This window comes from Heterocephalus glaber, unplaced genomic scaffold (genome assembly GCF_053883595.1).
Source record: "Heterocephalus glaber isolate CG9 unplaced genomic scaffold, H.glaber_assembly_v1.0 deba00001504, whole genome shotgun sequence".
NCBI classification, from domain to species: Eukaryota; Metazoa; Chordata; class Mammalia; order Rodentia; family Bathyergidae; genus Heterocephalus; species Heterocephalus glaber.
Window position 1 is genome coordinate 19,032,901 of NW_028258324.1, and position 14,402 is coordinate 19,047,302.

The window sequence follows — 14,402 nt, forward strand, 5'->3', positions numbered from 1 at the left end:
TATCACATTTGTTTTTCTTTGTATCCTGGGAATAAATTCCCACTGGTTAGAAGTATGAGCTATAATGTGCTGTCGAATTTTAATTTGATAGTTGTTGCTGTTATTGTTGAGGATTTCTATATCTATGTTCACCAAAGATATTGACCAATAGTTTTCTTTTCTTATAGTATCTATGTCTGCTGTTGGTATCAGGGTAATGCTGACCTCATAAAATGAATTTGGAAATATTTCCTCCTTTTCAACTTTTTCAAAGAGTTTGAGAAGGCTTGGTATTAATTCTTTAAATGTTTCTTAAAATTTTCTAATTTTGGGGGCTTTTCTTTGTTGAGAAATTCTGATTATTGATTAATCTCCATACTAGTTATAAATCTTTTCAGACTTTCTATTCCTTCATGACTCAGTGTTGATTGTATGTTTCTCAGAATTTATTCATTTTTTCTAGGCTGTACAGTTTGTTGGCATATATTCACAGTGGTGTTTTATAATCCTTTTATTTCTGTGGCATTTTAATGTCATTTCAGGTTTTATTTTTGACTTTTTTCTTAGTTTAAAAGTTTATTTTGTTTGCCTTTTCAAAAACCATTAGTTTCATTAAATTTTTCTGTTTACTGTTTTCTAATTTGTTTGTTTCTGCTCTAATTTGTATTATTTCTTTCCTCTTGCTAACTTTGGGCTTATTTTTCTTTTTCTAATTTTAGAAATAAAAAGTTAGCTTGTCTGAATTTTTTTTTTTTTTTGTACCGGGGATCGAACTCGGGTCCTTGAACTTGCGCAGCAGGTGGCAAAACCACTGAGCTAAATCCCCGGCCCTGAATTTTTTTAATGTAGGTGTTTATCGCTATGAAATTCCCTCTTATTACTGCTTTTGTTGCATTCCATAAGTTTTGGTATGTTGTGTTTTCATTTTAATCTTAAGGTATTTTAAAATTTCTTTTATCCTTTTTGATTTCTTCTTTGAACCAGTGATTATTCAGGAGGTATTATTTAATTTCTGGATATTTGAATTTTCCAATTTTCCTTCTGCTTTTGATTTAGCCAGTACATGATGGCTACCCTTAAAGACTACTAAAGGAGACAGACATGAATATTAGTATAAAATGAAAATGCTACTTTAGAAATAACTAGCAGAGTTATTTTGGTAGTGTGAAAGAGGGAGTACCTAGAGAAAATCAGGAGGTGGCATTTGATCTGAGCCTTGAAGGGATGAGAAGCTTGCCTGGCAAAGAACAAGGGAGAGTTCTATGAGGGTGTGCAGTGATAAAGTATGGTATATTGAAAGAAGATGGGATGTCCATTTACTTGGACTGTGAAGTGAAGTTGGGGAGATGAGCCTGTAAAAGACTGGGCTGGAATCTAAAGGTCTCTGTGCCAGGAATTTTACATATTTTCACACATGCAAAGGTGAATTTTGAGCATGGGTGTTTTGAGTAGACAGAACCTTTAGATAACAGCTTTATTCTAGAAGAATTACTAGAAGTTGTCATTATTATTGCTTCTTCTTCTTCTTTTTTTTTTTTTTTAGTACCAGGGATCAAACTCGGGTCCTTGCACTTGCGAGGCAGGCGGTGGAACCATTGAGCTAAATCCCTGGCCCTAGTATTGCTTCTTTTTGTTGGCAACTTTTATACCTTAATAAGCCTAATGATGCCAGGCTTTCCCCTTGATATGAACACTAATAAAGACAACCTTTCTTCTATAAGGTATTTAGGTTGTTTTCACTGTTCTAGGTAAAACTATGTATGAGGCTTTTTGCCTCTATTAAATTATTTCCTAAGAAGAAGTTTTCAGAAATAGCATTAACAAACCAAAATATATATCATATATATTATATATAATATATATTATAATACCACAGTATTTCTCTTTCTTTGCAGATGGCTGTGTTTATTTTCTGGCACATAAGCAATATAAAAGTATACTCTTTTTGCCACTTGAATACCATTTGGTGCTCTGTTTTTTAAATCTACACTAACCAAGTAGTTTCCTTTTTTTCTTTTTGTCTCCTTTCTTTTATTTCCTTCCTTCCTTCCTTCTTTCCTTCCTTCCTTCCTTTCTCCCTCCTTCTCTCCCTCCCTTCAATTTGTTCTTTGTTTCTTTTGTGTGTGTGAGATAGGATCTCATGTTACCCAGGCTGACCTCAATCGCTCCTGGGCTCCAGCAGTTCTCTCACCTAAGTCTCATGAGCTCAGACTCTAAGCATGAACCACAGAACCCAGCTTCATTTCCATTTTTCTATTACCAGGATATTTTTCTCTGTGTATACTAGTATTAACTCTGTAAATTTCAGTATTGGTATTTTAATTCTCTTTCTCTTTTATTTCTTTTTTTCCCCCCATTAACTTTATTGGTACATTTTAGGTATAAAATACAGTTAAATTCATCATTGGGATCTTGTACCATTACATGAGTATCTTGGTTCTTATTTTTTCCCCCTTCCCTTGCCCTCCCTTCACCCCCTGCACCCTTCCCTATTTGGAAAGACTTTGTTTCCATTTTTTTCCTTTTGTCATATTTTTTCTTTTCCCTTTTTCCCCTTCCCCTACCCCTCCCAATTCTCCTGCTCTTTTAGACCTTTTCTTCCTGTTACACAATATCAGTTATACATTTTTTAAATTACAATATTAAGATCTAGGAGACATTACCACAGATTTTACAGAATTTAAAAGGATATAGAAAGCATATTACAAAAATCTTTTTTGAAATAAATTTGACAACTTCTAAGAAGTACCTTGGAAGACAAATTAATGAAACTAACTCTGGAAGAAATATAACATTTGAATAGCACCTATTAAAGAAAGTACATTCCTAGCTTGAAAACCTACCTATATGACAACAGCAGGCTCATAAACATTTTAAATGATAAATTATATCAAACAAAGCAGAAAAAAGAAGGAACACTTCTCCCCTCATTTTAGGAAATCAACATTGTGTTAATCCTAAAACTGGATAAAGATAATAGAAGAAAAAAGTATGAACATAGAAATTTGTTTAACAAAACAAGCTCTTAGAAGTCAGATCTGGCAGGATGTAGAAAGTGGTTTTGTTATAGGGATGGCAGTGTTGGTTCAGCATTGGAAGATCCATCCCCAAAAGTTATCATTTAAACAGAGGAAAGGAAAAAGCCATATGATCCTGTCACTAGTTGGAGCAAAAGTATTGGACAAAATTCTACAGGTGTTCATGGTAAAAGCTATCAGGAGACTAGAAATAGAACAGAACCTTCTCAACAGGTTAAAGACATGTACTCCATACTCCAGCAAGAACCCCTTATATGAATGGAGAAGATACAATGCTTTCTCCTTAAGGTGGAGAACAAGGGCAGATATGCTTACTCTTTATCTGTCCATTAAACTTTGAAACCTAGGCCGCACCAAAAACAGTCTGGCAATAAAATGACACAACTAGGATAGGATTGGCACGGCAGAAGCAAAATCTTTTTATGTAGATGAAATGATCATCTACAGAGAAAATACTAAGAAATCTCTAGGACCCCCTAGAACTTATACTTGAATTTAGCAGGATTAGAAAACACAAGGTATATATAAAAATTCAGGTCTGTGTACACTTGCTATAAATGAAGAATTGGATATTGAAATTTAAAAGTTATGTAGGAGTATAAAGGACCTAGAAAAATTAAAAACAAAAACAAAAACAGTGTTGGAATACGTTTAGTACCTAATTTTAAGACTTCTTCTAAATCTATAGTAATCAAGGCAGTGTTGGTGTAAGGAAAGACATATAGATCATTTGAATAAAACAGAATCTAGAAATAGAAGCACACATATATGGTCCACTGAGTTTTGAAAGATTTTTTAACTTTAGCATTTTATAGAATATAAACTCAATTCAAGAGCCGAGGAAGAGATAGTGTTTTCAGCAAACGGCACTAGAACACCTGATATCTGTATATAAAAAATTAACCTCAATCCTTTTTTTCCATACATGAAAAAAACTTGAAGGGATCTATGAACCTAAATAAGAAAGCCTAAAAGTATAAAATTTTAAGAAGAAATTATAAGGGAAAATATTTATGAATTCAGGGCAAGCAAGAACTACCTAGGATACAAAAGACACGATATATAAAAGAAAAAAATTGCTAAATAAGATTCCATCAAAATTTGGAACTTTAAATGACATCATTAAAATGAAAAGTAGTCCTTAAACAGACCATATTTACAATACATATAACCTATGAGCAGAATATATAAAGAATTCTTAGAGCTCATTAATAGACCACCCAATCAAAATGTAGACATAAGAAGATGATAAATAGCCAGTATAGCACAAGAAATGGTGTGCAACTCTAGAATCAGAAAAATACTAATCAGTACAATAATAAGATTGAATTATACACTCATTAGGGAGATGAAGTTAAAAGTTTTAAAAGCCTTGTCATGACTTTTTCTTTTTGTTGGATTCTGCCCCTTTGTGTTTAATTTGTCACGCCCAATGGATTCATTCTGCTGGGTTTCCTGGGGTTGTGATCCTCATTGTCTTTTCCTAGGGTATTGTCTAAAATTTTTTGGAGTGCCAGTTTGGTATTCGTGAAGTTCCTGAGGTGCTCTTTATCATGAAAGTATCTTATTTCTCCATCAATTTTGAAAGATAGTTTTGCAGGGTACATCAGTCTGGGTTGGAGGCTGTTTTCCTTTAGGGCTTGAAATACATCACTCCAAGCTCTTCTTGCCTGGAGGGTTTGCATTGAGAAGTCTGCTGCAATTCTGATGCGCTTTCCTTTGTATGTGATTTGTTTCTTTTCTCTCACTGCTTGTAGAATTTTATTCTTCTGTTGGATTTCTGGAATCCTAACTATTATATGCCTATGTGTAGATTTTTTTTAATTAAGACTAGCTGGAGTCCTATATGCCTCACTTATCTGTATGTCAAGTTCTTTCCCTCTCCTTGGGAAGTTTTCTGCCATCACTTCTGTGAAGAGTTTTTTTATGTCATCTGCCCTCTCTCCTGTTTCTTCATTGACTCCAATCAGTCTTATGTTATTCTTCTTTGCATCGTCTAGCAGCTGCTGGATTGATTTCTCGTGTTCCCTTACAATTTTAAAGCAATTTTTCTTTTCCTCCTCATTAATTGCAATCTTATCTTCTATATGTGAAATTCTATCCTCACATTGGTTCATTCTGCTGCACAGACTTTCGATGGAGTTTTTAATCTCCTGAAAATCTGTTTGCATCTGTTTTATGGATTCCATCATGTTCCTCAGATCCTCTATTTTTTTATCTGTGTCCTCTCTAGATCTATTAATCATGTCTTGCACCATGAGCAAAATCTTTGCTGTTATCTGAGTAATTATTTCTGATTTCATTTTTCCCAGATCCTCTTTTGTTGCCAGTTCAGAGAGTCCAGGTGGTTGAGTATCAGATTGTTCCATCTTGTTTCCCTTTGGGCTTGCTGTAGGTTATCTGGAAGTCTGTTTTTGAGGCTTGTTTATGTGTCTTCTCATTTCCACGGGGGGGGGGGTGCCTCTGGAGCCCACGTGGCTCACCTTCTCTGCCCTAGGAGCCTGGGACGCTGGTGGGGAGCTTCCTTCTGAGTGCTGGGCCTATCTGAGCTTCTCTGCCCTAGAAGCCTAGGATGGCAGTGGGGGAGCTTCCTTCCGGGTGCTAGGACTGGCTCACTTTTTCTGCCCTAGGAGCCTGGGAGGGTGGCAGGGAGCTTCCTTCCAGGTGCTGGGACTGGCTCAGCTTCCCTGCCCTAGGAGCCTGGGATGGTGGCGGGGAGCTTCCTTCAAGGTGCTGGGACCGGCTCACCTTCTCTGCCCTAGGAGCCTGGGATGGCGGTGGGGGAGCTTCTTTCTAGGTGCTGGGACTGGCTCAGCTTCCCTGCCCTAGGAGCTTGGGATGGCAGAAGGGGGCCTTCCTTCCGGGTGCTGGGACTAGCTCAGCTTCCCTGCCCTCTCTTTTATTTCTTAAATTTTCATATTTCTCAAGTAAAATTGTCAAGTAGTTTTAAATAAGTAAATATTTAAGAACATGATTATAACATTTACAAATATTTAAACCCTGTAATCTTTCTCAGTCTAAAATAAATTTACTATTTTTTAATATTTGCCTTTCACATGAATATTTAGTTGTCTTCAAGCCAGTACTCACTCTGTAATAGTCACTGTTTTACTTTTCATTTTTCCACATTATATGAGAACTAATACACTTTCAAAGATAAGTCATGAAGTCTGTGGAGTCCTCATTTAATATTGGTCACTTTGATATTAAAATTGATCACATTTTTTAAAAAATTGATCACATTCATTGTTTAAAGCATTGTTATATTAAAGCTTCTACTTTTACTAAATTAAAAAAATTAATATAATATGTAGTCAGTCTTGAGAAGCCTTATTTACCTATAAGTTTACAGTGTTTAAGTTTTCTTCAAAGGTAATTTTTTCTCTATTTATCAAAAGCAGTTACTGAATTCTTATGTCATAAGTTATTAAATTCTCCTACTGATACAGGATGGCTTTATTCTGAGCGCTTACAATCTAAATGAATGATTTTTTTCTACCAAGGCGACCCAGTAAAGCTGTCATTAATTAATACATTAAAGGAGGAAATTTGTTTCTTTTTCTCACATATTTTGAGCTTTCTGTTCTAAATACTTCCTAGTTTTTCTGTAAAAATTTTTGCCAAGGGGCCCAGTGAGGGAAGCTTTGAAACGGAAGTACTACATGGCCTAGTCACCTTTGCAGAGCCTGGGTTATTATCTTGTGGTATACCTAAAACTATTAGCATACTTTTTCTGTTTAATTAGCTGGCCTATTTTAGTGGGCTATAAGAGTTTGTCCACTTGTTTGTGGCTACATTTTTCTATTGTTCGAAGTGGACATGTGCTATGTTTGAGGGATTAAATCAATTAGGAATTTAATTTGAAGCTGGATTTGATTAATTATATAAATCTGACTGGTTAAATTTGAGGAAAGGTATTTTTAAACACTAAGTTTTGTATCTTAAGAGTAATAAATGCATATAATAAATTTAAGATCTGGTGGCTGAGTTCCAGGGTAAATTTCTAAATTCAAAGTGTAAAATATCTTTGCATCTATAACCAAGGGATATATTTTCATATGATATTTGGAAGGTTTACTTGGCATATGGCTGAAAGTGTCAATAACCATGAAATGATGCAAGTTGTTCATCCATTTTCATGTATTTGAACAGTGTATAAATTGCTTGACAATTTGAAACAAAGCTTTCAACAAATGATCAAATAGCAGCCAAATCGTTGGAAACACAGGCAATTTTGAAAGAAATTGAATCTCTTGAATGTCATTGTTCTAAAAATTTCAACACCACATCTGTCATTTCTCCATAAATCCATTAGATTCTGACAGTTGGAATGATAAAATCCTGCTATAGAGGCCTTTAGTTCAGATAGTGGGGTATCATGATAAATATATTTTTGAGTGTTACTGTTGATGCATATGGTATGTTTTCTTGTATTTCATTATTAGTGCATTTAAAAATATTTTGTACCCTATTGTCTGTTAAAATTTCCAACACTGAATTGCAGTTTCTGCCCTAGTTCTAACATTGGATCATTCAGGTATACATGACTATTTGTAGCATTTTGACTAGTCAATTTATTTACATTATTCTTTTCTTCCTCATGTGAATCAAGGTCTTCACTCTACTTCTCTATCTGTCATATCTCTTATCTGTCATATCTGTCATATTTTGCTAATGTTTTTGGTTTACATGATCCAGCTCATCATCAGTAGCCAAGTCATCTGATAACTCAATTTCAACATCTTTCCAAAGTTGTAAAAGTGGATTTTCATGTGACATTGTACTGAATTGGGCTAATTCAAGGGCCGGGGATTTAGCTCAGTGGTTTTGCCACCTGCTGCACAAGCACAAGGACCCGAGTTCGATCCCCAGTACCAAACAAAGAAACAAACATTGAATTGGGCTAATTCTACAAGAAAAATAGAAAGAAAACATTTAATTAAAAAATTATAAATACACAAAATGTAACACAGTGCATAACATGGGTGAAACTCACCATTAACACTTTGACACACGTGTATACACCTTGATATTCATTGTATCAAATGGGTGAACACAAAGATAGCTTCCTATATTCCTCCAGTGCAGCTCCTGAGACATAGCCAGCTACCATTATGCCAAAGTATATATTTTTATTAAAAAAGTAAGTGTCCGGGGATTTAGCTCAGTGGTTCCGCTGCCTGCCTTGCAAGTTTGATCCCCGGTACCCAAAAGTAAGGTATGGGCGTCTGCAACCCAGTATGAGCAACTTAATTACTATCTAGTTTTTCTGAGAATCTTACTGAACTCCTATGTAATACATTCTACAGATTTCAATGGGACAGATGTTACAAGATTTTGGAAAATTCCTTGGGATGTTCCTTCTTGTATTGTTTTCTTTCACAATTGGACTGACACAACTCTATGATAAAGGCTATACACCAAAAGAACAGAAGGACTGTGTAGGCATCTTTTGTGAACAGCAAAGCAATGATACCTTCCACTCGTGAGTACTTTTTAAAAATTTTTAGTAAATACATCTCTATCTGTGTCCTGTGTGAATTAGTGACCACAGTAATGGAACTTAGAATTTTTTTGAAGTTTTTTTTAATGTTTGTAAACCTTTAACAAATACTCATTTTTATGAATCATTTATAGTCAACTTTACTATAGAATCTTAGATAGAAGGTCCAAATTATTACATTTGTGTTCTTTGCTGTGGGCAATCTTAACCTCAAATGTCTTGGCCTTTGGGGCAGTTATTTTGTCATTTCCACATACTGCATTTCTATCCCTCACGTATTAAGTGTCAGTAGCACCTCTTAGTCATTGAAACAACCAAAAAACACACATTTTCAACATTTCTGAAGAGGTCATTAGAATTGAGAATCATCAAAACTTGATGAACAAGCCAGGTATGGTGGTGCACACTTGTAATCCTTGCATTCACAAGTTCAAGCCCAGCTTGGGCACTCAGCAATAGCAAGATCCTGTCCCAAAATAAAAAGTGTTGGGGATGTAACTCAGCATGAAGGCTTTGGCTTTAATCTCCAGTACTGAAAAAATTTTCTCTAATATCTCATAAGCAATGGAACCACCAGTTTTGAGACAGAATACTTGCCCTTGCTCTTAAATAAACAAACAAAACAGAAGAATTGCATACTTGTCTTCCTCTTATATACCAACAATTCTTTAGTTACTTTGTGTGTCCTCTTATTTAAATAATAAGATCAATGAGTATGTGTTTATTTAACACTAAGTGCTGAGTGAATGAAGTATTTATAGACAAACCAACCCTAATGGAACTTATACTGTAGTGAGGTGGTACAGGCAATAAAAAGATGAGTAAAATATATTGAATGTTACACAGTGATAAGAGCTGGAAAGACAAAGGTTGGGCTGAAGAATATATTTGCATGAAAGGATACAGCATTAGATTGGGGGTACAGAGTGCCCCAGAAGAGATGACATTCAAGTAAAGATCTAAAGCTAGTGAAGGCACGAGCCATGAAAAGGACGTTTAGAGGAAGAGCATTTGTAGAGAAAATGGCAAACACAAACGCCCAGAGGTGGGAGCATGACGCATGTTCAAGGAAAGTCCAGGTGACCAGTATGGATGAAATGTGATTGTAGCATATGAAGTCAGAAAGGTAAAAGAGATCATGTAGGACCTTACTAGCTCTTGTAAGGATTTTGGGCTGTTGAGATTGAAAGCCATATGAAGATTTTGAGCAAAGGAGGAGCAAAATCTAGATATCCTATAGGCTGCTATGTTGATACTAGACAGGCAGCAATTACTTATTGTTTGAAATTAGTATTTATCCTGTTAACCTTGTTTAAAATATGACATATTGGGCCAGGGATTTTAGCTCAGTGACTTAGCTCAGTGACATTGCACCTGCCTGGCAAGCTCAAGGTCATGAGTTCGATTCTCGATACCAAAAAATAAAATAAGGCATATATGTACTTTGGAAATAAATCTCATTTATTTTTGTTTTTATAAGTATTATGGAAGGATTATTAATGCATCATTTATATAATTTTGGTATATTATTCATTTTTGCTAATATCCTTAATTTCTTTTAAAACAAATATAATTATCTTTACAGGTTCATTGGCACTTGCTTTGCTTTGTTCTGGTATATTTTCTCCTTGGCACATGTGGCAATCTTTGTCACAAGATTTAGCTACGGAGAAGAATTGCAATCCTTTGTTGGAGCTGTTATTGTTGGTACCTACAATGTTGTAGTTGTCATCGTGCTTACCAAGCTACTGGTAGCAATGCTTCATAAAAGCTTTCAGTTAATAGCAGTAAGTGTTCATTGTTTTAAACCTTTATGTTCCATACTAAATGTATGCAATAGGTAAAGTAATTGAATTTTTAAGAATTAAGAAAAAATATCATTTAAAAATTAAAGATTTCTAAAATGTATAATAGTGGCAAATCTTGAGCCAATTTTTTATCTACAAGGTGTGGAACTAGTCAGTATCTGTTCTGTTCACTCCAGCCCATCTGCCTCTGTGTGTGTGTGCGTGTGTGTGTGTGTGCGTGCACACATGTGCATGCATGCACGTGCACATGTATATTCATATTCTATATTGCTTTTCATTTGCCTTTTATAGAATCATGAAGACAAAGAATGGAAATTTGCTCGTGCAAAGTTGTGGCTTAGCTACTTTGATGACAAATGTACATTACCCCCACCTTTCAACATCATTCCTTCACCAAAGACTATTTGCTATATGATTAGTAGCCTCAGTAAGTGGATTTGCTCTCATACTTCAAAAGGCAAGGTCAAACGGCAGAACAGTTTAAAGGTAAGAAAGTGGAAGTTTCAGTTGCAAAATAGAAGTTTTAGCAATTTCTAAGTTTCTTCAAGCATAAATCTGCAAATTTTTTAAGGGCTATGACTGATGTGTTTTTCCCATTGTTTATCCCTAATGCATAGCATAGTATCTGACATAAAGGAAAGATTCAATAAATATTTGAGAATGAGAGAACTAAAACTTTTTAGTTTTCAAATTTCCTTGGTTTATGAAATCTCATAGTTTGAAAACATAGACAGTATCTCAGAATATCTATTCTTTCACTGAAGATAAAATATGACTACTTTACCTGAGCATAGTGGCACACACCTATGATCCCAGCACTTGGGAGTCTGAGGCAGGCAGATCATCACAAGTACAAAGCCAGCCTGGGTTACATAGTGAATTCATGGCCAGTCTGAACTATGTAATGAGACCCTGCCCCCGCCCCCCCGCAAAGACTACTTGAATCATCTTTTTTGTAATTATTATTCTTGAAAATTATTCAGTATATTAATAATTCAATTCATGTTGCTTGTAATCCAAGGGTTGACAAGCTTTTCTTGTAAGAACGCCAGAGAGTAAATATTCCACACATTGCAGGCCAGGACAAAATGGAGACATTATGTGAGCAGTGATAATGACAAAGAAGAAAAATTTTTATAAAATTTTATTGATGAAATAGAAATATAACCATACAGTAATTGTGTCAAAATCTTTGTGATACAAGTCTACTAATCAAAAGAACAGAATTCCTTATATTAGGGATAAAATTTTGCTTAACTAGGCCTTAAAATTAGAGTGTGGCCTGTCATAAAATTCATTGCAAATGTTCCTCTGTAAAAGCCATCCTTAGCTAGCATGCTATTACAAAAAAATAGAAAGTGGGCCATATTGCCTTGTGGGTCATGGTTTGTTAAAACCTGCTATAAAGTGAAGATTCCTAAGACTAATTTTTTAAACATCAAGATAGGCAAAAAAGGAGAATGTATAAAACAAATACACAGGCTATCTAAAACAAGTGAAATGTTATTTTGTGTCACATTGTGGCAAAATTATCATTTAATAAAGCATTAAAAGATGTGTTTGTATCTGAATATTTCTAAAATCTACCTCACTTAAATATTGTGTCTGTGACAGGGATGTAGCTTACTGGTAGAGTGGTTGCCTAGCGTGCACAAAACCCTAGGTTGGGTCCTCAGCACTGGGCTGGGAGGGGGAATATGCATAGTTTCTGCATATTGTTAGTATCATATTATTATTTGTTTTCAAGGAATGGAGAAATTTGAAACAAAAGAGAGATGAAAACTACCAAAAAGTGATGTGCTGCTTAGTGCATCGTTATTTGACTTCCATGAGACAGAAGATGCAAAGTACAGATCAGGCAACTGTGGAAAATCTAAATGAACTACGCCAAGATTTGTCAAAATTCCGAAATGAAATAAGGGATTTGCTTGGCTTTCGGACTTCTAAATATGCTATGTTTTACCCAAGAAATTAACCATTTTCTAAATCTTACAGAAAATAATTTTCAGTAGCAAATCTGAAAGACTATTTGCATAACTTGCAATTAAACCAATTATATATATAGAAATAATTATGTAAAAGCCATTCTTTATAATATTTGTAGCATAGAAATGTAAAATATGTACATAGAATTAGTTTTTTAAAACTTGTCAATGAATTTTTGCAAGAGCAAAACAGATTAAGTGGATAGGTTTTTTTTTGTTCGCATGCTGCTTTGTTTTCTTAATTGGACAGTGCTTTAAAATGTTTTCTTTTTATGTTGTTAAAGAAGAACATTTATAAATGTATACATTGTCTAGAAGATTTTGTAAAATGAAAAACAACAAATGTGGGCTGATCTTTTGACCATAGGATACACTTGAAACATACAAGTTATGGTTTTTAAAATCTCTGTTTTAGGAGTTCACATATAGCTCAGTACTTACTGTTCAGGAGTATAGTTTTATCTAAAATCAGAGTCTTTTTCTTTCTTGATTTGTTGTAATCTTACGCAAAAAAGTGAAAAGTCTAATGAATATTTGAATCTGTGTCTCTCAATATAAATTCACTTTGCTTTTTGTTATTGTAATATACTTGTTTTACATGGTTATAATCATTTTATATTTTAAATTTTTTTCACTTAACAGTATTTTATATACATGTATATTTCCATATGTTGGTGTAGTCCATGTATTTAAATTTTTATAGAATTATACAGTTTTAAAAAAATATAGTCAGCAAATGTTCTTATTTTATAACCATAGAATATTTGTTTATGAGTTTTCATAGTTACTTTTTTGGGCATTTGGTTGCTTTTAAAGTTTTACTTATCAAAATAGTGCTATAATTTTTTCACTTTGGAGTGAATATTTGTAATTATAAAATAGAAGATGCTTCTTTATTATGTGTGTCACAGCTCGTGTTAGTTTTGGAAAACATTGAAAGACCCCTTTTGAAAGGATTTGTTTTATAATGGAATTGAGGGTTTTGAGCTTATCTCCCAAAGTATTTTCCATAGGATTTAACACAGCATCTATTAAAGTGACTTCATGTTTATTTGTGGATAATTCTTGCTGCTTAACATGAAGAGCATTGTTTTTAAATTTGAGAGTAAAATATACATTTAATTTTTTTCTGTATTCACAGAAGGGATATAGCTAAGATTTTTCACTATTGCTTATATATTCTTGCAGCATTTCCAGTTAAGAAGAAATTAGGTATATAATTATCTTCTTAACTGAATGTCAGATGGTCTTAAGGCCACAGGGTGCAGGTAGCCCTTGGTCTATAAGCACCACCAATCCAGGGATCATTGTCTGATTATGTTAATATTATGTTTTGTCTTGCTTTTTAATTTTTACTTCTTAATTTCCAGATTTTTAGTCTTCCCTCTTTTGGGCAAATTCTTATAAAAATGTTTATTGTAAAGTTATATATTTTGTCTACAATGGGATTATGCATTTCCCAATTGGGATTTTACATCAGAATTTTTAGTCATTCTAAAAAATATCTAATTATTAAAATATTTATAGAGTGCCTATTATATGCATGAGTAACCTTTGAGGTATATTTTGAATGACAGCACATTGTAAGAAAAAAGATGAATAAAACTTGATATTAGATTATGAACTGACATAGTCTGTCCATTGTGTTACACACTTTTAAAAATTGAGATATAATTCACATACCATAAAATTTATCCTTTTAGAATTTACAACTAGAGGGTATTTTTAAACTTATGATAACAAACACATAAAATGCAAAACATTTCCAGACTCCCTTTGCACCCCTTCCTCTCTCCAGTGGCAATCACATTTAATTCAGCTCTTTTCTCATATATTTATAAATACTCATGTTTTGAAATATGTCCACACAAAGACCTGTATGTAATTGTTCATAAAAGCTTTATTCATGGTCCCAAACTGAAAACAACGAGATGTCCATCAACTTGTGGATGGATAAATAAGTTGTACATTCATACAATGGAAATCTACTTGTCAGTAAAAAGAAGTCATATCAGTCAGAGTTGAATCAGAGAAGCAAAGCTCTTAGGATATTTACAGGGATGTGTGTGTATGTGTGTGTAGTGACTTG

At 34.0% G+C, this 14,402-nt stretch overlaps 1 protein-coding gene across 10 annotated transcripts in view; it reads left to right on the top strand.

Annotated features, from left to right (window-relative positions):
- Window positions 1-13,941, top strand: part of Trpc1 (transient receptor potential cation channel subfamily C member 1) — a 71,957-nt gene extending 58,016 nt beyond the window's left edge. For all 10 annotated transcript variants that reach the window (XM_087186287.1, XM_087186291.1, XM_087186285.1 and 7 more), the window contains 4 exons: window positions 8,327-8,502; window positions 10,106-10,307; window positions 10,620-10,814; window positions 12,076-13,941. In XM_087186287.1, coding sequence (XP_087042413.1) covers window positions 8,327-8,502; window positions 10,106-10,307; window positions 10,620-10,814; window positions 12,076-12,303 — 801 coding nt within the window. In that variant the 3' untranslated portion in view covers window positions 12,304-13,941. The remainder of the gene's footprint in view (window positions 1-8,326; window positions 8,503-10,105; window positions 10,308-10,619; window positions 10,815-12,075) is intronic.
- Window positions 13,942-14,402: the final 461 nt, after the last annotated feature.